Here is a 22,555-nt window from a genome sequence, read left to right as displayed (position 1 = left end):
AAAACCATAAGTTAAGGCGGGCCGCGTACAAGATTTCTTAAGTCCATGCGGGCCGCGAGCGTCCTGAATTGTGGCGCAGCCTTGGGCCGCCACGTGGCCCAACACGCGTTGAACCTAGGTGGTGACCCGGATCAGCTAGCCTAGACCCCTAGGCCATGCGGGCCGCGTAAAGCCCAGCCCATATTCCACGCGGGCCGCGAGAGGACCAGTTTTCAGCCCTATATAAGGAAGCCTCGGGATTTCAGTTTCCGTCGCTCACAACTTTCTTTCTTTCTTAATTTCTGTAGTGGCGTTACTATACCCGGGCATTATACCCCCTAAAATAGCGAGGTTCTGCTACGATGTAAGTATTGTAACCCCTGGAGACGTATTAGATACGCTGCCCGATTGATCTAGGGTTCCGTAACGGCTGTCGTGGTTGTGCCCGACGTAGTCGTTGGAATGCCGTCTCGGGGAGGGTATTACTAATGTTAAAATGGGTTATTATACTAACACACGTGCATTTGTGTAATTTATAGATTATCTCCAGGAAACCCTTACGAAAAACCTAAAACAGCAATGTGAGTTGATCCATCTTTTGTAAATTTTTGTTTACTGTTTTTACAAAATCTCACTTAATTAAATATATACAAAGCAGTTATTGAGTATTTGTAAAGAATACAATTATAGTGGGTATGTTGGGGTTTTGTATACAAAATGGGTTACTGGCGTGGTAACATCCCATATGTTGAGTATGACCATACCACTGATGTTAATTGTGATGTCTTGGATACAAATGTAATTGCGGATGTGCCCTCAATACTGCAAATTGGTTTTTACTTAAACTTGATTAAACTGGGAATCACTCACCAGTATTTCCCACTGACAAAATGTTTTTAAAACGCGTTTCAGGTAACAAAATGTGAAAGCCAAATAGAAGTCAGCTGGACAGCACTGGAGGCTTGGAAAAGTGGCAATAAAGTTACCTAATAATAAAATGGATGTTTTTATTCAAATAAATAGGATTTATTCCTATGAAACGTGTGTAATGAAAACTTGGGTTTTACCCATATGTTTAATGTTATAAAACATGGTGGTTTACTCTGATTAAAATATTTCCTAACTACGGTCCTGATGAAAATTTCCGCTGCCAAATTGGATAAATAAATGTGATACCACCGAAACTGGCTCACGGCCGCCCGTTCCCGGGAGATATGGATCGGGGGCTGTGACACAATAACTTTGATATTTTGTCATGGTGGAAATCAAAAGAATCGGAATTCCCGATTTTAGCCACCATGGCTCGTGATATACTAACGATCCAAGCTTCCACGGTAGCTTCCATGGATGGCAAATCTGATGACGGCGGACAGAAGCTCCAACGAACGAGAGTGGTTACAGCGGATTACTACGGCGGTGCGGTGGTGCAGCTATGATTGTTTGCGAGGTTTTTCTCTTGTAGGGTTTGAATAATGATAGGATTGAATGGGTTAATTAATAGGATTGATTTTCTAATTGGAAGGGGATATAGATTTTGTAGAGATTTACATTGCCTTGTTTGGAATCGTAGAAGAAGGTAAACCGTGTCAATCGAATTTGAAAAGCGAAAGAAAGGCAGAGGATGTTATTGGTTTATTGTTTGACTTTCCAAATAATTCATTATTTCCTTTTCTTTGTTGTCGGTTAACACTACCCAACAACCAATAGTAAATATCTTCATGCATTTAAATGTTTAGAGAATATGGTTTCGTTTTAATTCAAATGCATATGCATTTAAATGGTTTGACTATTTGAAGGGAAAACATAGTTACAGTACAATTATTATTATTATTATTATTATTATTATTATTATTATTATTAAGAAACTACTTAACATTAAAATCAAATATTACATTCCGACATAATAACTTATCATAAAACTTATAGTATTTATTATATTAGGGTTATAAACATTTCGCATATTACAGTAACTAATGTAAGAACATGTCCCAACATGTTCAACTCGACAATTTTCTGTTTAGACCCGGTTTGGAACCGAAAGTCGCATAGTTTAACTTTCGCTTTGACTTTCAGTTCTGACCCGTTTTAGCCAAGTTTAGGATTGCCTTAGAGCTTCTTTTGGACCTAGTTACATGTTAGTATCCGAGCCCATCCAAATGATGTTCAGCGGGCTAAACCCAAGTAGCTCTGGCCCATGATTCAAGTATAACCCTCTGTGATTATACGGCTTGGTTAACTAGTTGTCTAATTAATATGCAAGTTTCCGTTAAATGCCCATATGTTGACCATTATGCCCAAATGTCCATAAAATATGATTTTTGAAAATATAAAAGGGTAGACATCTTAGTTACTGAATTATAAACTTGTACCTAAAATTTGACATCAGTTTGAGGTCTAGATTGAGAGTTATGCTCATTAGCGTAATTAGAAGCTTTCTTAGTAATTAATTAGCATATTTAGCATATAGCCTCTCTAAACCCAAATTTTTATATCAAACTTTATAACCACTGATATATAATAATATTTTGGGATTTTTAAAGATTTTTATTTATTTTTAGGCTGAGCATAACTTAGAGTTTTAGGCTTAATTCGGTTATTGTCGGTTATGCCCTTATAGGCTATAAAATGAGTTTTATAAATCATTTTGACCTCAAACCTTTTTCTACTGATTTATTATATTAAATATATTATTTTTAGCCTTCTGAAATTATAAAAATATCAACTTTTCTTTTAAAACCCGGAATTGGCTCCAAATCGCCTTTTTAGGCATTTTTACGACATAGTATTTGTCAAAACTAGTTTATATGTATAAGGGTTGATACCTACTGATATATTCAGTAAATTTTTATATAATAACAGTAAACTAAAGTTTGAAACTCAGGTTTCCAGTTTTGACCTTTTAGGCTTATGTAAAATTACAAATGCCTTTTCGGTGCATAAAATGATTATAGTTAATAAAATTCACATATATTTGATACTATACTGTTATAACATAGTAAACTAAGTATATTTGCTGATTTATTCAGATATGTAGCTCAGGTTACTAGTTTAACCCTTTTATACCCTTTAAAATGACCAAAATGCCCTTATAAGGCATAATTTGAGTTTAAAATTATTTTGGGCATAATAGGATATATCTTACTGATATCACAACATATTTAGTGCATATAATCTCAGGAAACTTGTATATGATTTATATGGTTACCCGTTACGCACTTTCGCGTTCGGATCGACTTATGTAACTAGTTTACACATATTAGCCGAAACGGGTCAAACTGTATCATCTTTGTCTCAAAATCCAGAATGTGTTTAGTTTACCCATATTATACAAGTCTCCAAACTTGTTGGGCCTAAATCACATTCCTTCCCGGTTTTTGCCTTCCATGCGATTAAACCGTATTTATCCTTTGAAACTAACCGGTCTAAGCTTAGGCTAAATAAAGGACCCGTTAGGATTCTAATATGTTATTATAAACCTTCGTTCCAGAATAGGAGATCCAGTAAAAGATACTTGCACTTGCTTGTTGTGGTTTAACTTTCTCGGGTAAATACTTTTAACTTATTTTCCCTTATACGGGCTTTGGGTACGGTATATAAAATACCGCTTGGTCGGGCATTTGACCTTAATCGATTAGTGGTTAAGTATTATCAAGATGACCCGTTTGAAAATTTGTTTTGTTTGTTTTACGCCTTTGGGAGTTTAATGACCATGTCCCGGATATCCTTGGCATCATTCATGAAATGGCCACGACCTTGACACGCGGGTGTAGGCGTACACCCGACAATGTGTCCATATTTATTAAGGTATAACCGTTGGCTTCCCGCCGCAGATTTATAATATGTGGTGTGTCTATTAATCTTAAACCCCGCACGAACCGGGCGACTAAACGCATAACAAACATGTAATTCTTTTACAAGTTTAAATTTGATTAATTATCCCAAGTTATAAAAAGTTTTGTGCCATGTGCATTCAAATCAATTTTTAAAATGTTTTCAAAATGAGTCAGTTAAATTGTATTTACCAGTGTAAACTGACGTACTTTCCCAAAAAGATTAAGTGCAGGTTCTACACGTAATAGGATGGCCACTTCTTAGCATCGTTAGAGTCTCGCAAACTTGGATGTCGTTTATCTGTTGAACAATTCTCCTTTTTATTTTGATCCGTCTGTGGATCTATTTCAGCTACATTGTGATACTTGGATATTACAGTTTGTTTGGTTGAAATAAATCTATCTTTTTGCTTCCGCTGTGCATTATAATTTGTGTTGTTTGACTATGATGATATCAACTACGTCATGATACTCCCCCACCGGGCCCACCGGTGACACGTGGAAATTTGGGGTGTGATATTTTATATCATCCAATGACTGCAAATAAACGTCACAATACGATAAGAATCAAAAAAGGATCTTTATGAGTGATTAAACCAAAATAAAATGCATACTATTGTTGCTTGGACTGTTACAATGCATTCATCGCATCTAGTGTCATCAACATCAACACGAGCACCACTAGCTTCTCTAACACTTTTAATAGAGGCCCCTCCCCTTCCGATAACACGCCCTATTTTGTGAAACGGGTAGAGAACCCTTAAAAGCAATCCACAACTGAGTCAAAAGTTTTGTTGCTGAGATGAATATCCCCAAAAGCTAGGACTCATCATAAGAGACTTGTGACCGCATTTAACTATATTTTTATAAGTGTTGAAATAGAAAATATTAAACTACGGAGTGATGCAATTACATCTCAAAACACCCTTTAAAGCAACCATAACTAAAAGTAGCTTAAGATTGATGAAACAAAGTTTTCTGCCTCTGTTTATTTAATACTCGCAAACTTGCTAGTTGTTGACAGTCTTACTCACTATTCTAAGCTTAAATTAATAGTAAAGAAATGTATATTTCTTCTAGGCATAAAGCATCTCTTATAACACACACAGACATGTACCTTACTAATTGATAAAGTTAATCTATGTGACAAACGAAATGAACAGACATAGCAGGTGGCATAAACACTTACAGATGTCACTTATATATTTCAGGCTTTCAACAGCATTTGAACATTCAGTATAGGGAAACCCAAACGTCACCAATTCAAGTAGGCACATCAGAAAGGCATATATATCTACGAGTTCATTATAATCCTCTTAATACGGTTCTAGTTCCATGAACTCTGGAGTTTCTAGATAACAACTGTGAGTCACTAGTAGAGATAGCAGGTCATGTAGGTCGGATAGTGAGCCACAACGGGTCGGACTGCATTGAGTTTGATTACTGGTTGAACAAGTCTCAAGTCAAAACGAGTCATGCATCGACTCGAGTTGTATCCGAGCCGTGTTGAAGCTCAAGTTTTCAGCTCCCTTTGACATTTCGAGCTTCAGCCGAGTTTTACCCAATTTCAATTCAGTTTGTGAATAGCCAGTGATGGTGATAACATCAATGGTGCATAGTTTAATAAAGTGACTACATTTTACTATTTTATCAGTTTAAAACCAAACTGATAACATTAATGGTGCATAGTTTAATAAAGTGACTACATTAATTGTGCATAGTTTAATAAACTGGTGAAAGCATACTAGGAATCTCTTTAAAACATGTTGCAAGACATATTGATAGAGCATACTAGGACTCTCTCTAAAACATATTGCAAGAAGTATAATTAGGGCTAAAATAAAACAAATAGGGCTAAAATAGTGTACCTTTAAACCATAATGCCAACTTTGGCGACGACAACAAAACCACCAAGCTCTGAGTTGCCGTTTTTAGCACCACCCTTTTTTCATCAATCAGAAGCTCCTTAAGAGGAGTTGCCATTTTCACTTGCAAACCTTGCAGCAAAAAAAAAGAAAAACTAATCTCAGCATCAATCAAGCTCAAATTCAAATTGACTACCTAAACCATCACATAATATATCCATCAATTACCCATGTTCACTTACAGAAAGATTATATGTGATTCAAACAGATTCATCTTCTTCCAATGCTCTTAGCTTGGATGTCGAGCCAAGACAGAGGATATCAATAATCAACATGATGATCAATCTAAATATGGTTTGAAATCACGTCATAATCGATTTGTCATGAGGAAATTGGGGTTTTGGGATATGAAACCCTAAATCAGCAAACTCTGTAAAAAAGAAAGAACATTTTTTGTTTGCAAATCTCTAACATCATTAGCCTGGTGTTCTCCGAATTTATCAAAATGCTAATAACAAGCATGCATCAATTTGATTAGCCCATTTGTGTTGGTGACCTTTTTCATTTTAACATATTGATACTTGAACAGGGCTATTTTATACTCACTATGAAATATCAAAAACTCTAATATAACTTTAGAAAGCAATTGGGTGCACACCAGTGCATATAAAAATGAAGGGTAAGTTTACCTTTTTCATTATACTATTTGGTAGATTCAAAGCAACCTTTAAATACAAACTGGAAATCCTCGGGATTTTTGTTGTGTTACTTCAAAACTGAGAGCAACCTCTAATTGTTTTTTAACATGCTTGTCTCAATTTTAATATGAAGGAACACAAATGCCTCAGTCCAGATACTAATTCGCAATTTCATGCTATCAGATGGATCTTCTAAATGAAGCCGAAATGGCTGTGTGCAGAATAGACAACAGTTCGTCATCAACAACTCATTCAGTTAACCTAGTGCATAATCTATTCAACACTAACAAACCAGTCAAACAAAACCCAACTAAATGCAAATGAACATACATCAGACATCACCTCTACCAAATTCATATAATCAATAATCAACAAACATACTGTAGCAGGCCAAACGGGAAATACTTTCACCATAGCAAGAACAAGATCGTCTAGGTTCCACTTCTGGAAGTTCCTCCGCCGTATGCTTCCGCCATGAATGTCTTTTCCCATCACTCTTCATCACAAGCACACCAAAACCCTAACAGCAGGAGTACTGAAATGAGGGAAACAAATTTAGGGTTTAGGAAGTAAACGGAGGTGTTGGAGAAGAGCAAGTTGGAATATGAATGAATGGTTAATTTTGGGATTCTATTCAAAACCCTAACATTTGGAGTGCGAAAATATTTGCCCGCCCATTCAAATTGTAACATGCTCAATTAATTTTCACATGTTGTCACCGCTAAAACGGTGGCAATTCAAAAACACCTTTTTAATTCTCTGTATTTGGGACTTTTTAGCCACCTAATTTGTATTTTTCCACCGATTAGCCACCGCATTATTGAAAGCGTGTTTAATTTTCATTTTGGTGAGAAATCGGTCCCTAAATTCGCTACCATTTTTTTGGGTGACAAATTATGGTTGCAATTGCCCATTTTTCTAGTAGTGAGATGGAGAATATATAGGAAACTAATAGTTACTCAGAAAACCCCGAAAACTCTAACCTCCCAATTTTTTTATATTTGTTTTAAAAAAATAACACATGTAATATACATGTTTTTAAGGAGTATGCACAAAGAAAATAAAACTATAAAATGGTATCAAAGAATAACCCAGACTTTGGGTCATTTAGGAGTATGACCTTCTTTGTGGAATCCGCCTATAATAATGTGGGATATATTTGTACCTCCTCCTTCTCCGAAATTCGGTCCCAGTGCCTCCAGTTTCAGAAATCTCAATATTTACAACAAAAATTTCATTCATCGTGGAAGCAGCATCAATGAATTGGATAGCATGCCCCATCTCTTCTAGGTAGTTTAATCGTCTTCAAATAACGCCAAGACTTATTCTATTTTATGCATCAAAAAATCTAGCCAAACCATTGAATTCACCTCTCACTGAAAAGACGCTCCTTCCAATTCACACCCAGAGATTTCTTATGGGGTTTCATAATCGTAAATTTCAATGGTAGTCGCATTCACTTTCTATGGATTAGCCATAGGGATATTAAAGAATTTATCAATAACATCACTAGCAGATTGACTAGCATCCAAATGCCCCCGCATTCACGTTCTTTGGATTAGCCATAGGGACATTATCAGTAAACACTCGTGAATCACCAAAAAGGAATAAGATCGAACTTGAAAATAAGAAAAACAGAATTGCCAAAAGGAATGAGAGATGAATGAAGGGATGTTGATTTTAATATATGAATGTAAATAAAAAGAAGGAATTTTGACAAAAATTATGATCAATGTAAAAATTAAAGTCCATTTTACAAATTTCATATGCTAGAATATATAAATCTCACGAGAGCAATAGCAGAACTTGTCCAAGCAGAAGACATATTATCACAACGAATAAAAAGATACCGCCACACATCACGTCCCTATTAGCAGTTATTACGTGGATCATCGTTATCGATTCTTATGTTAGTTTGGAAGACTCTTCTTTGCATTTCACCACGATCAACCGCACCACATTTGTAAAATGATAAAGTAGCCTTCGAAGGCCTATTTTGGTGTTGGTTAAATCGGTTTATGGTGGTGGGATTGATTTTAGAACTCGCCAGAAAACTCCACCAAGTGGGTGAAAGGTCGGATATGTTTACACCGAGAAAGCAAGCAAGTTGGATACTGGAGGAAAATGAGGGTGTATATAAAGAGGGTGCTTTAGTTGGATGTACAATTGCTGGGGACGAATCTAGAATTTTCTCAAGTGGTGTCGCTTTCTTGTAAATGCGGGGATTGATGACTTAAGCAGAGTGGCATCAAATTCTTGGGCGTCTTGAATAGAGCTGAAAGTGGGAAGCATTGATGGGCCTGGTGTGGCTACCAAAACACAGTGCCTATCATTGGTGAGGGTGATCTGGTACACCTTTTCAAAGACATTCTTCAGGTTTGTAACAACAGTGGCGTAGAAAACTGCATCCGATGGAATCACATATATGATAACCGAACATTCATACGAAATCATGGATTTTAAATTGTTTAGCATATAATCCGATATCATTTGCACTGGTGGCGCACGTGATCCGGAGTACGAACCATCCCTTAACTCTTTTATGTCCATCATTAGGACATCTAATTGAGCTTGACCTTCATTTTGTAATTTTGCAGGTGAGTCAGGGGTATGTGTGTGCTCCGGGTTGATAGGCCACACGTTAACAGGTGGAACTTCAAGCATGTGGGTCAAGGAATCTATAACGTCGTTGCAGGAATCTGAACACACCACGCCAAAGCCTAGCATAAAGACTGTAACACCCTAACTCGTAATTGACAAAAAGTCGCAACGGAAGTTTAAGCCATAAAATTTCTTTCATTATAAATACCTTAACTTATTTAAAATTTCATTTTAACACAACTTTTTCACATGAAGTCATCAACCGACTCATTTACAATTAAATACATGACATGGGTTTTCTAAATTTCAACACCAACGTTCCCGTACAATCTGTCTTGTGACTCGGTCCTTGATCTCTATCCCTTGAAGATCCTTCGTATCTCGTACTACCTGCGCTCACCACATAAAATTCATAAACATCAGTACGCATCGTAAACATGTAAAATTCATTCACGTTTATTTTTTCGTTCCGTTAACTCTTTACATTCCGGCTTTCCATCTGATCATACGACCCGTGGTGAGACTTCTTTGCTATTCCTGCGTTACACTTCATTCACCATGGCACGCCATTAGTAACATGACCATTCAAACATGTTAGAGCCATATATATAAGCATATATACAAAATCCTTTCTTTCATGCACAACAAATCCTACTTCATGGATAAGTACCTACACACGTATGTTCATACACATTTCATACCTACATACATACATGCATACATACTTATGTACATACATACTTACATACATACATACATACATACATACATACAAGCTTTATTCCTTTGTGTACATTCAATCCCATTTAATACATATGTACATACTTTCATATATGTATAGTCATACATCTATTTAAATACACCCGAAAACATACATGCAAACATAAACACATCTACACGTACATTCTTACATACTTACATATAGTTATATAATGCATATAACGTATTTAGATAGCCTTCACACAAGTTTAGAGTTGAAGAATGTGAAAAATATGAAAGAACCAGCAATTGGCGCAAGAAGAAACCAATCTGGCGCAACCTTGTGCCAGTTCTGGCGCAATACAGATGACATCAGTCAGGGGCGCAACCTTGTGCCAGGGGGGCGCAACCTTGCGCCTGGTTCAGACCTGCAACTTTCAGCATGACGAATTTTTACAGTTTTGGTCATAACTTTCTCATTTCTTGTCCGTTTTACCCGATTCTTTTTCCTACGTGATCGTAATTTAATCCTCTATCATATGGACTTGAAATCCCACGTTCGGTTTAAGGAAATTCTTAACTTACGCGCTTTCGGCTTAATAATCATTTTCTAATTATTCGACCCGTTTATGTTTTCATCAAACCACTCATTTGTTTTAACCCAAAACATACATGAACATTATAACCATAATACTTTTATTTTATCCAGAGTTTCGTACTTGGGGTTTACGCACCCGATACCCGGTATTCATTAAACTCATTCATTCCATTTAAATCTACGAATCAAACTTTGTTACTAAAACCTCCACTTGCGCAAATGTATATCTATTAAACCAAACTCACATCTGAGTCTTTTGACTATTAAACCACATCTCCGATTCCCGGATTGCGTATTTATGTGCAATTCTACTCATTAACCGGTTATACTACCGTAGCCATTTCTTATACAACATTTCGATATAATCATAAGACCTCATTTTGACCCGTTTGGTCTACTTAGAAAAATTCACCGATTTCATTCAACTAAAACCATATTTGACATTATACATCATGTTTAATTAATTAAAACGCTACATTACTTGAACAAACTAAGAAGTGATTACGGAATCACTTACCTTATGCGTCCGTGCTCGTATCCAATTCCTCGCCTTTTCTTGACCCGTTATTCTTTTATGCTTGAGTCCGTTTTGACATGATTCCTATACTCTCTTTTCATCAAGATCACACTCCTATTAGCATATGCATTCGTACATGATAACAATCATATCAATCACATATTTCACACTCAACTTTCATTAATCATTTCTAACAAACATAACTCATATAATCATATCCGTATACGTTTAAACTCATGTAACTCATCATGTCATTACATTTAACACGGATTGCTATAACATGTACCATACGACTTCCCATCAACTTACATTTACGACTACGAGTCAAATCATGTTTCTTATACTTAGTTGACTTTCAAAAGTCAACTATTAACCATACTTAACTATCGACTTATCATCATATACCCGTAACATCATAATCGACTATACGGACGACACTATATACATCTTATCATACGCTTGGTGTGTGTGTGTGTACCACCTCTTAAGCATAACGTACAACTAATTCATACATAAATCTTCTAAACTCATACATAACCCATCAAATCCTACTACTAATCATCATATATCATTCCAAATGAACATTAAACATAGCATCATCATATTCCTCCTAATTCATCTAACAATAATTCATCATACCCACTTAATACATCAATCATTCAACAAGACTTGAACATAGGAGGTGATTCTAGTCATCATCTTCACCCTAACTAACGGGTTTCATCCCAAATCATCAAATTAACGAAAACCATACTTAACCCATGTTCCAAAGATGATTCTAACACATATTCATGCTAAATCTCATACAATTTCACAAATTTGTTCTCTTAGGCATTTCATCGAACACTTGGTGGGTTTCGCATTTGCGAAACATTATGTACAAGCTTTTAAAGCATGATTCCTACTAATTCTTCACGTGACATATTAACAATCAACCAAATTCATAGAAATCTTTCATCCTACCCCCATTTGTCCAAGATTCAAGTTCTCTAACAACATAATAGTTCAAACTTCACATAGTTGTATCAATTTCAATCCTCCTACTCATAACATATTCTCACAAAATGGGTTTATACTAAAATATTTCAACTAACTTAAAAAAAATCGAACATGATTTATGTTCTAAGAGTAGTCCCAACATCCAATTTACACAAATCATATTACAACTCATGATTGGGTTGAAACCCATTTCCTACAATTCATCAAATCACGAAATTGGACTTACCACATCAATGAACAAGGTTAGATGTTCAAGAATAGAGGCTCATGCATTCGATTTTCCTTGAAATCTCTTCTGAATTTGATGGATTTGGTGAAACTAGGGTTTCACCTTGCCCTGCTCCCTTGTTCGATCGTCCAGACTCACACACGTATGTGTGTGAGTTTTTATTTTTCTTTTTATTATTTTTTTTACCCAATTCAAGTTTCTAATTTGGCAACCTTAGCCCCTTAAATTCATGACACCATCATATTTGGCTTACCTTCATTCCTTTACTTAATTTGCTAGACATTTAACTAGGTTTACTAACCCAGTTATTATACCTCATTTTGATAAACATGATAACAAACTAGCAAATTAATAATTCGGTTTTTGGGGTGTTACAAAGACTGTGTAGGCGATGTCGGTCAACCAAGTTTTGGCTTAACACTGAAGCCTAGTATGTGGACCATATAGGCTCCAATGAAGTTGTTGATAAGTAAGGGATAATATCAAGATGTGATCTTTCAACCACAAATGGGTTAGCCATTATGAAAATCGGATCCCTTTACTAGTATATAGGTTGTTACACACCATAGATGTACTAATAAGCTTCACACCACTCATAAGATCAAAGACCAAAACTAAATAACAAAATCCCATAAACAAAGAAAAAAGATCGAAAGAATTATCAAAACCTAACGCACCACTTTGCTAAAGTTTAAACATTTAATTCATACCAAGCGTCATCTTTAACCGAAGAAATATAAGAAGTTTAGCAAACATGGGCCATACAAGCTTGCTCACAAACAATGATCATGGCAAGGTTCGGGAGGAACAAGTGCAATAACAAAAAAAAAGCTTCTTGAAGATGAATAATTACAAATTTTTTTCTCTTTCTCTTTGTCTATTACAAGTGGGTTGTGGAGTGATCCCCAAACCCCAAGGGGTATTTGGGGGGCTATAGAGCCCCTTGATGGGTGTGGGAATCATGTGATTCCAGGGATGAGAAGAAATGAAGAACCTAAGGCCTCTATTTATTGTGGTTGTCTGGTACGAGTGAACAGTTGTACGTGTACTTGTTGTCTCCAAACAAACCACCGATCTTGTACTTTTGGCAGATTCAGGTCCCCCCCTGGATGGTTTCGGCATAGGTGTGGTATTATGCACGGTCGTGCATGGGAACGTGTTCTGACTATGTCTTCAATCTTGTTAGTTTTGTTGGATCTCGATGCTTCTGAATTTTATCTTTAAATGCCATGGTCATGCGTAGCTACTAACGTCTTGGTGAATTGTTGGTTAATGCATGACCGTGCTTAATGTGGGCACGATGGTGCTGATCCTTCCAGAGACTGCATTTTTGGCATATTATACATACTTGAAGGCTAAAGCTTTCTAGAGGGTAGTACTTGTTGTACCAGGGGAAACGAGAAGGACAAAGTTCTTTTTTCCTTTTTGCAGGTTATCTCCTAACAATAACTGTTAGGCCTTGTGTTTGTCTTTACTTTATTTTGTCCCACATGATTCATTTCTTTAGACTTGATGTGGAATAGGCATGACCATCCCCAAATGAAGCATGGCTATGCATATCTGTTGTCTTCTGGGATTGTGTATGGCCCCCTAACTGGGCACCTTATTGTTGGGTCACATAAAAGTGTACAGTTTGAAAATAACACTTTTTCTCGAAATACGCAACGGAAATTTTCAATTAAAACAGTACATGATTAATTGAAACGCAAAATGTTATTTAATCATTAACAAACCAACTGTCTTCCACCTATCACGAGTAATCTCATCCAACAGCTAAGAGCAACATCGACTCCAATCACACACCTGCAAAACAATCTAACATACATGAAAAAGTCAGCTATGCTAAGTGAGTCCTAAGAGTTTAAGTAGAAGCATTTAAAACCCATCCCAAATGCTTTATTTGAAAATTTTAACATCATCATTGTAAAATCACCAACGTTTATTAAAATACGTTAACATCATTTTAAAGTTTAACGACTCCAACCCTTCACCCGAAACAACCAAAACTCTACCCATATCCTAGATCCAATCATCTTATAACTAATCATTTATGATGTGGATAAGATTACTTAATTACTAAAGGATAACCGACAATGCATCTTAATTTATAGGACGATTAATCAAACCGACCAGTATCTAGGAAATAACAATAAAACGCCTAAAAGCTCAATTGTAACTTAACCTCGTCCGAGAACAACACATTTTAACATCACTCGCCAACTACATAATAAAACATCATTTATCGCTCGCATCATTTAACATCATTCGTCAACTGGGCAAATAATCATCATTTACCCACCATTTAACTAGTGTGAAACACTTAAGCACATAAGTTGGGAACCTAACACATCAGATGTTTCCCGTAGGCTTATCATCATTTGCCCTCAAAGAATCAAGTGTTGCCAATAAGGCTAATCATTTAAACACCTCAAGGATGTTTCTCGTGACCTGACGTCACCCCGAAGGTAACACCGCCATCACGAGTAACCCGCATCAAGCACCTCAAGGATGCTAAATCACATAAAGCATAGACATACATATAAGGTCTAAAGCATGTCAACTACCCGGCAACTGCTACCTTCATATTCCTGTTACCCCTAACGTTTGAAACCTATGATAGTAATACCAATTAATATTCCGCATGACTAGGTCGTGCTTTTAATATCGAAACCTACCACACCTCATACCCCTACGACCTCGACATCACTATAAAAATGTAATACGTTTATGCCGGACAAATAAAATCCAATTAACTAATACCTCATAAAAACCATTAACGGATGAAAACATTTATCTAACATTTACAATCTCAAAGCTCGTAAATTAAATAACTTGTAACATGTATGAACAATGTAAAAAGCATGTATGCTAACCTTGAAAATATTTAAGAAAAATAAGGAATTAGAACTCACCGGTTACAAAGATTCTAAATCCAAGAGCTAACGGCCACGAACCACGTTCTCAAGTGAAACCTTACCGAAATACACGCATCACAAATAATTCGGGGCGTGGTTGTTAGCTTGCTTAAATAAATTAATTAATCATGGTGCTTACTAGCTTGCTTCTTTTCCAATATTGCCGATGTAAGTAATTAAGCTATGTGCTAGCTTGTGTTATTGTTTCTTTATTCTTTCTTTCTTTACCCGAGGACCTCCCATGAATTACTTAGCAGGTGTGCATGGCGTTCTTTCTTTTTTATTCTTTCCGATCCACATCCTTACATCTCACACACATGTAACTCTTTCACCTCCCATGCGCAACCTATAGAATCACCATGCAACACACCTACAACAACCTATAGAACCTTCATGCCCAAACCATAATCATAGACTCAAACCGTGTTGATATCACCTCGAACCAGGTCCCATATTTGACCCAACTAAGCGAACTGTAAAAGAAGACAGCATAACATGCAAGCTTCATAACCCATGCCCTTCATGTTCGGTTGAATCTTGAAACAAAGCTCCTGCCTGCCTCGATCGTAGTTATACAAGGTGATCATCACCATTGTGAAGATCGCCTTGGGATTGAGAGAAAACATCGAGATAGAGTGTGCCTATTGGCACACTAAAGTGCCTATTGGCACACCAAACCCTAGCAAAATTTAGGGTTTATCTACGCTGCGTAGTGGTCAATACGCAGCGTATTGGGTTAACCCTATACGCTGCGTATTGACCACTACGCAGCGTAGATAAACCCTAGATCTCAGTGCTTGATAACCAATCATTGCACAGAAAACAAGGTTTCTATTATGCGTATTGATCAATACGCATCCTATTGACTTTTACACAAATGGTCCCTCTTTTTTGATATATTTACAATTTGGTCCCTGATCTTTCCATTTTTACATTATAGGTCCCTGATGTTTCATAGATAGGCACAAATGATCCCTTTCAGGGACTATTTCTGTAAAAACTGAAACTGAGGGACTAATTTTGTACACCAGTTAACAATACGCTGCGTATTGGTCAATACGCAGCGTATATAAAACATCTGGAAAAATGGGGTCATTTATTTGGGTGGGTTTGAAGTATCAAAAGTTTACCAGTTTTGTATACGCTGCGTATTGACCAATACGCAGCGTATATGGCCTTCCTTATACGCTGAGTATTGACCAATACGCAGTGTATTTGTTAACTGGTGTACAAAATTAGTCCCTCAGTTTCAGTTTTTACAAAAATAGTCCCTGACAGGGACCATTTGTGCCAATCTATGAAACATCAGGGACCTATATATATTTCTGACGCTCGTTAGGGACCTACGCGCCTTACGGTTCGACTTCGACTAAATAATAAAAAAATATATATTTTAACGACGAACTTAGTTTCGACGCTCGTTACGACCGTACGCGCCTTACGTGCGTCGAAACTAAGTTCGTCGTTAAATTATATTTTTTTATTTAGTCGAAGTCGAACCGGAAGGCGCGTAGGTCCCTAACGAGCGTCGAAACTAAGTTTGTCGTTTTATATTTTAACGACGAACTTAGTTTTGACGCGTTAGGGACCTACGCGCCTTACGGTTCGACTTCGACTAAATAATAAAAAAAATATATATTTTAACGACGACCTTAGTTTCGACGCTCGTTAGGACCGTACGCGCCTTACGTGCGTCGAAACTAAGTTCGTCGTTAAAATATATATTTTTTTATTATTTAGTCGAAGTCGAACCGTAAGGCGCGTAGGTCCCTAACGAGCGTCGAAACTAAGTTCGTCGTTTTATATTTTAACGACGAAATTAGTTTCGACGCGTTAGGGACCTACGCGCCTTACGGTTCGACTTCGACTAAATAATAAAAAAATATATATATTTTAACGACGAACTTAGTTTCAACGCACGTAACGGCGCGTAGGTCCCTAACGAGCGTCGAAACTAAGTTCGTCGTTAAAATATAAAACGACGAACTTAGTTTCGACGCTCGTTAGGGACCTACGCGCCTTACGGTTCGACTTCGACTAAATAATAAAAAAAATATATATTTTAACGACGAACTTAGTTTCGACGCTCGTAAGGCGCGTACGGTCCTAACGAGCGTCGAAACTAAGTTCGTCGTTAAAATATAACAAAATACGTGAAACTGTTTATATAACCTGCCTGAATTTCAAAATATAACATTTCAAAATATGTGAAACTGTTTACACCGAAGTTTGATATATACATAACAAAGTTTGTCCATACATAACAAAATGATAAAATAGTACTGCTGCTGCTCCTGATGCTGCTGCTGCTGCTCCTGATGGTGCTACTGCTGCTGCTGATGCTGATCCCAGTCCGCATCCGCAATGAAGGGTAGTGGAGGTAACCCGTCATGCTGTCGATGCTGCTGCAGCGCCGCAGCCACCCACTCTAACAAATAATTGTTTCTTTCAACGTTTCGAAGCAGCCGCTGATGTGACGGGTCAGGACCGGGCCAAACATGGCGTGGGAACTGGGGCGCCCCGGGTGGTCCACGCGGCTGTGGTGGCTGCGGAAGAACGGCGGCCGGCTCATGCGGCTCCGGCGGCTCCGGATCGTGCGGGGGATAAAACAGAGGGAACTCTTCTGGCAGTTGTGTAAGCTCGTATTGCGTGCCGTCCAGTTTCTTTAACCGCTTCCCGCATGGAAAGTCTTTGGTAATATGCATCCCGTTTACTGTGTTCATCCCCATCCGCTTTGGCTGTGTCGCCGGGCCTACACGGCCGCGGTCGTTCTCCGGATGATAGCCCAACGAATGGGCTATCTTGGTCACGTAGGCGCCAGCGAATAGCATTCCGCGCTCCTGTCGATGATGCGCGGAGGCGAAATACTGCGCCAACCCGTAGGCGAGAGCGCACGGCTTCTTGTATAAGAGGCAATATAAAAAGAACAAGTCACCACTCGTACACCACTCCCGGCTTTTGTTTCGAGCAGTGATCGAAGTGGAAATCATCTTGTGCAAATACCTGCATAAATGGAAACCAGTCAGTAAATAATAATCAGCCGTAAACGGGCGTTTAAACGACTGCATTTTCGTTGCCGTCTGCGGCGGCGTTTGCAGCCGTAAACGGGCGTTTAGACGGCTGCAAACGCAGCCGCAAATGTCTGCGATTTCGCCGCCCTTTGGGGCTTTGTTTGCAGCCGTTTAAACGCCGGTTTACGGCTGCAAACGCAGCCCCAAACGGCTGCCGGTTTAGACGTCGTTCAAACGCCGGTTACGGTTCGACTTCGACTAAAAAATTAAAAAAAAATATGTTTAAAAAAATTTGGTTTAAATGGTCCTTGGAGTTTCAAAAATTGACACAAATGGTCCCTTTTTTGATATATTTACACTTTTGTCACACCCCAACCAATGGCGGAAACATCGGGATGAGACGAAGTGTGAAGATTGCTAGAGACTTCATAACACTATTTGCGTCAATATTTAATAAACCGATTTCATTTCATAAACTAAATTGTCAACAATACAAGGAATTCAAATAACAACAAGTTCGAAAGGAATACATAACAACATAATCAAAATTGGTACAACATTTAAACCTAAACGTCTATATGTGTATCTAGGCATCAACGCTACTTCATTTCATAGCATCATCATCATCATCAACCTGTAACATGTTAAAATAAAATTCAATGCAAAAGCAAAGGCGAGTACACAAGGTTTAAATAGTATAGCATAAGTATAAAGCATTTTACTCGAATCCACATGGCAATTTGTATACAAGGTAACTAGCATGCATAACATTACGTCTAAACCCAAAGTGTCCACTAGTATTTAGCATCCCTCGCCACAAAAGTGACGAGACCGTATAGTATATTGACTTAACAAACCCCCGTCGGGTGGTGTGCTACTCCTATAGCGCTATAATTGTTAAGCGAGGGTATAACATAGTAATGGCATAAAGCATGTATTATCTAGCATAACAAGTAGCATGTATAACGGATTGAGTTCACAAAGTATGTTTAAGTGTGTGTAAGTGAAATTTTTGTATGGTAACATGTTACAACCCAAAAGTGGTTTAAAATGTATATGGGTCGAGTGTACTCACTAAGTTTGCATATGCTTTCCGATTATCCAATTGTTGACGAGTAGAGATTTAGAGTCCGAATGTATAGGGGTTAAAGTTCAAGTATGTTTAGAGTCGAGATTCAGAATAAAACATCATGAAAATAACATATGAGAATAACATGTGAAAATAATCATCTAATACATATGATACTTGTTCTTGACACTATGTACTCCAAGGAGTTTATATGGTTTCATGGAACAAGGTTCCATTAGAATCGTGACAAGTCTTATGTCTTAGGTGATGTTATTCTAATATCTTGACGAATGAACACGAGTCCAACATCAAGGGTTAGAATAGTATATATATGTATAAGTATTATAGATATTATTTAGTTCATTAGTCAAGCATGAGGTAGAAGATAAATCTTCATTTAGGTACCTCTATTGTGTCATAGAATTCATGTAGGAGGTAGGAAGAACACGCTTCCATTTAGGCACCTCTAAGTGTTCACCACTACACTTGATGTAAAAACATTCAAGGAGGGTCATGAACTACAAGTAATACAAGAATATAAACAACTAATCTATAAGAAATCATCAAGCAATGTGTGGATTTTTATGTAGGACAACCCAAGTTAATCCTATATCACACATACATCAAGCTTTGAGCTTGAACATTACTTGTGGGTTAAACCCTTGAACAAAACAGAAAGTTTGTGAGGATAAATCCTCTAATTTTGAATGTCTCAACCTTGTTTTTAAGCCTAACTAACCATAAAAGTGGTTATAAGCATAAGGACATAGGTTTGAGATGAGCTAGACTCAAGTTTGAACAAGTTTAGTAAAGTTTGAATAAAAACAAAAACGAACAGTGAACTTTGGAGCCTTTTTGCCAGAGTTCCAGAGACTTATTTACTGTGAAAAACCCATGGGATCGAAGCTAAGGTCAATCCAAGCACATAGGAAAAAAAATGAGGCAAAACGGATAAGAAACGAAGAAGTTATGCTCACTTTAGTGAAGCTTGCTGAATCTGGCCGAAAATCTGATGTTGCTGCGAATTTAGATGATTGAGAGAGTTGTGAGGGTGTTTGTAAAGTGAAAATGGCTTAGAGGAGGCTTGGGTTATATAGAATATGGATTAGGGTTGGGTTGGTGGACATAATGATAATTAGTTGGGTGTTAAGTAATTAAAAAAAATAAAATTGTTGCTGTTTTTGAGGCTGGCAGCCGAGAGGCATACAACCAACATATATCCTTTTTGTTGCAATAAAGGTTAGTTGTAGTATTTATTAATCACACCACTTTCTATTAATCAAAAGTAACAATGTTAACATTAAAAAAAACAATAAGTTGCAGCCAATAAGGCTGGCCGATCGCAAGGCCATGCTTGTTTATCTTTTTTTTTTGTTAAAAACATAAGTTAGGTATTTAATATGTCATGTTATATTAGTTTACCACCTAACTAACCTCTAAATTAATTATAACAATGTGTAGTGGGGAGAGTAGAAAAAAAAAACAAAACAACTACACAACCATGAGTTGTGATCGAAGTTGTTACCATCTTTATATTTTTTTTTCTTTTTTTTTTGTTTTAACAATATAAGTAATGCATATAACATATTTTACTTATCCTAGTTACATGATGTTTTTTTTAAGGTATAACCTAAGATTTCATATACAAAATAAATATGTTTTCAGGTAAGAAAAGAAGGAAGTATGTGGTTAAGTAGTAACAAGTATGTATAACGTGGTTCAAGTATAAATCGGAGTATATCAATCATAGGTGACGTGTTGTAAATATTGGATGGAGTGGTTGTGCACAAAAGTATTGTGTTTATACGAATGACGAATAAGCATCAAACTTGAATATGAATTTAAACGACTATGTAAACATGAATAGGTAATGTATCATTCTCATAAATAATAAGTTTTATCATGATCGAAGCCTCGGATTTAGAATGGTTTGAAACAAGCTTCCAAAAATAAAAATACAAGACACGTTTTCTAACTAAGGAAAGTTACGAAAAAGCGAAGCGTTACAACTTTGGTCCCTGAAGTTTCAATTTTTTACAAAAATGGTCCTTGATGTTTCAAAAATTGACACAAATGGTCCCTAACGAGCGTCGAAACTAAGTTCGTCGTTAAATTATAAAACGACGAACTTAGTTTCGACGGTCGTTAGAGACCTACGCGCCTTACGGTTCGACTTCGACTAAATAATAAAAAATATATATTTTAACAACGAACTTAGTTTCGACGCTCGAACGGACCTACGCGCTTTACGAGCGTCAAAACTAAGATCGTCGTTAAATTATATTTTTTTATTATTTAGTCGAAGTCGATCCGTAAGGCGCGTAGGTCCCTAACGAGCGTCGAAACTAAGTTCCTCGTTAAAATATAAAACGACGAACTTAGTTTCGACGCTCGTTAGGGACCTACGCGCCTTACGGTTCGACTTCGACTAAATAATAAAAAAATATATATTTTAACGACGAACTTAGTTTCGACGCTCGTTAGGACCGTACGCGCCTTACAAGCGTCAAAACTAAGATCGTCGTCGTTAAATTATATTTTTTTTATTATTTAGTCGAAGTCGAACCGTAAGTCGCGTAGGTCCCTAACGGGCGTTTAAACGGCTGCAAACGCAGCCGCAGCGATTTCGCTGCTGTTTGCGGCTGCGTTTGCAGTCGTAAACGGGCGTTTAAACGGCTGCAAACGCAGCCGCAAACGGTTGCGTTTTCGCTGCCGTCTGCGGTGGCATTTGCAGCCGTAACCGGGCGTTTAAACGGCTGCAAACGCATCCCCAAACAGCTGCGAAATCGCTGCCCTTTGGGGTTGTGTTTGCAGCCGTTTAAACGTTGGTTTACGGCTGCAAACGCAGCCCCAAACGGCTGACGGTTTATATGTCGTTCAAATGCCGGTTACGGTTCGACTTCGACTAAAAAATATGTTTAAAAAAATATGGTTTAAATGGTCCTTGGAGTTTCAAAAATTGACACAAATGGTCCCTTTTTTGATATATTTACACTTTGGTCCCTGAAGTTTCATTTTTTTACAAAAATGGTCCCTGATGTTTCAAAATGACAAAAATCAACTAAATAATTAAAAAAAGAAATTTTGTTTTAAAAAAATCTGTTTAAAAAAAAGCTGGTTAATAACTAACGTACCTGAAGAGCGGATCCTCAATCAGCGTACTCCTCCCCTTGGATTGGTGGTGGTCCCAATGAGCGATGTCCGCGATCTGATCCCAAAACCCTAACAGCGTGGGTTTATCAACCATTACGAGCCCCTGTTTACACGAATGTTTATTAAACGTTAAATTAATATTAAATCTTAAATGTTATATATTAAAAATAATAATAATAACAATAGAAAATTTGTGTTAAACGTACCTTCGTATAAAGATCCGTAGCGATCTCAACCTCCGTATACAAACCGCTATGCACCGCAAACTGTGCAAGTGACATTTCGCGCGCCTGGCCAGCCATGCGAAAAGAAACCTCGGGCGGGGGAGGGGGCTGCGCGGGGTCCACAACCTCATTTGGCCGACGAGGATGAAACTCGAACGATGACAGAAA

The 22,555-nt window shown here is 37.3% G+C and overlaps 1 protein-coding gene and 1 long non-coding RNA gene across 8 annotated transcripts; both read right to left on the bottom strand.

Annotated features, from left to right (window-relative positions):
* Nucleotides 1-4,241: 4,241 nt before the first annotated feature.
* LOC110889207 lies at nucleotides 4,242-7,075 on the bottom strand. Of its 7 annotated transcripts, none has more exons than XM_022136718.2 (3): nucleotides 6,754-7,075; nucleotides 5,678-5,806; nucleotides 4,242-4,346 (listed from the first exon to the last, which is right to left on the bottom strand). In XM_022136718.2, the coding sequence occupies exons 1-3, from the start codon at nucleotides 6,872-6,874 to the stop codon at nucleotides 4,336-4,338; spliced, it is 261 nt and encodes an 86-aa protein (XP_021992410.1). In that variant the 5' UTR covers nucleotides 6,875-7,075; the 3' UTR covers nucleotides 4,242-4,335. The 7 variants fall into 7 exon arrangements, 6 of the variants coding, with proteins under 6 accessions (XP_021992410.1, XP_021992405.1, XP_021992409.1 ...); XR_002563454.2 differs by lacking the exon at nucleotides 4,242-4,346 and adding an exon at nucleotides 4,373-4,665 and having other exon boundaries at nucleotides 5,917-7,075; XM_022136713.2 differs by lacking the exon at nucleotides 4,242-4,346 and adding an exon at nucleotides 4,373-4,665.
* Nucleotides 7,076-9,187: 2,112 nt separating this feature from the next.
* On the bottom strand, nucleotides 9,188-12,970 carry LOC110889209. The gene is made up of 3 exons (XR_002563455.1): nucleotides 12,013-12,970; nucleotides 9,458-10,880; nucleotides 9,188-9,363 (listed from the first exon to the last, which is right to left on the bottom strand). It is a non-coding gene; the product is annotated as an uncharacterized LOC110889209 (long non-coding RNA).
* Nucleotides 12,971-22,555: the final 9,585 nt, after the last annotated feature.

This window comes from Helianthus annuus, chromosome 14, assembly GCF_002127325.2.
Source record: "Helianthus annuus cultivar XRQ/B chromosome 14, HanXRQr2.0-SUNRISE, whole genome shotgun sequence".
Taxonomy (NCBI): Eukaryota; Viridiplantae; Streptophyta; class Magnoliopsida; order Asterales; family Asteraceae; genus Helianthus; species Helianthus annuus.
This window is presented reverse-complemented; position numbering and strand designations above follow the sequence as displayed.

Coding starts and splice junctions, on each gene's coding strand:
- LOC110889207 (XM_022136713.2), bottom strand. CDS start 6,874: ATGAAGAGTGATGGGAAAAGACATTCATGGCGGAAGCATACGGCGGAG. Junction 5,807..6,753: donor TTCCCGTTTGGCCTGCTACA/GTATGTTTGTTG, acceptor TTTTGCTGCAAG/GTTTGCAAGTGAAAATGGCA. Junction 4,666..5,677: donor GTTGGCATTATGGTTTAAAG/GTACACTATTTT, acceptor ATAAAAATATAG/TTAAATGCGGTCACAAGTCT.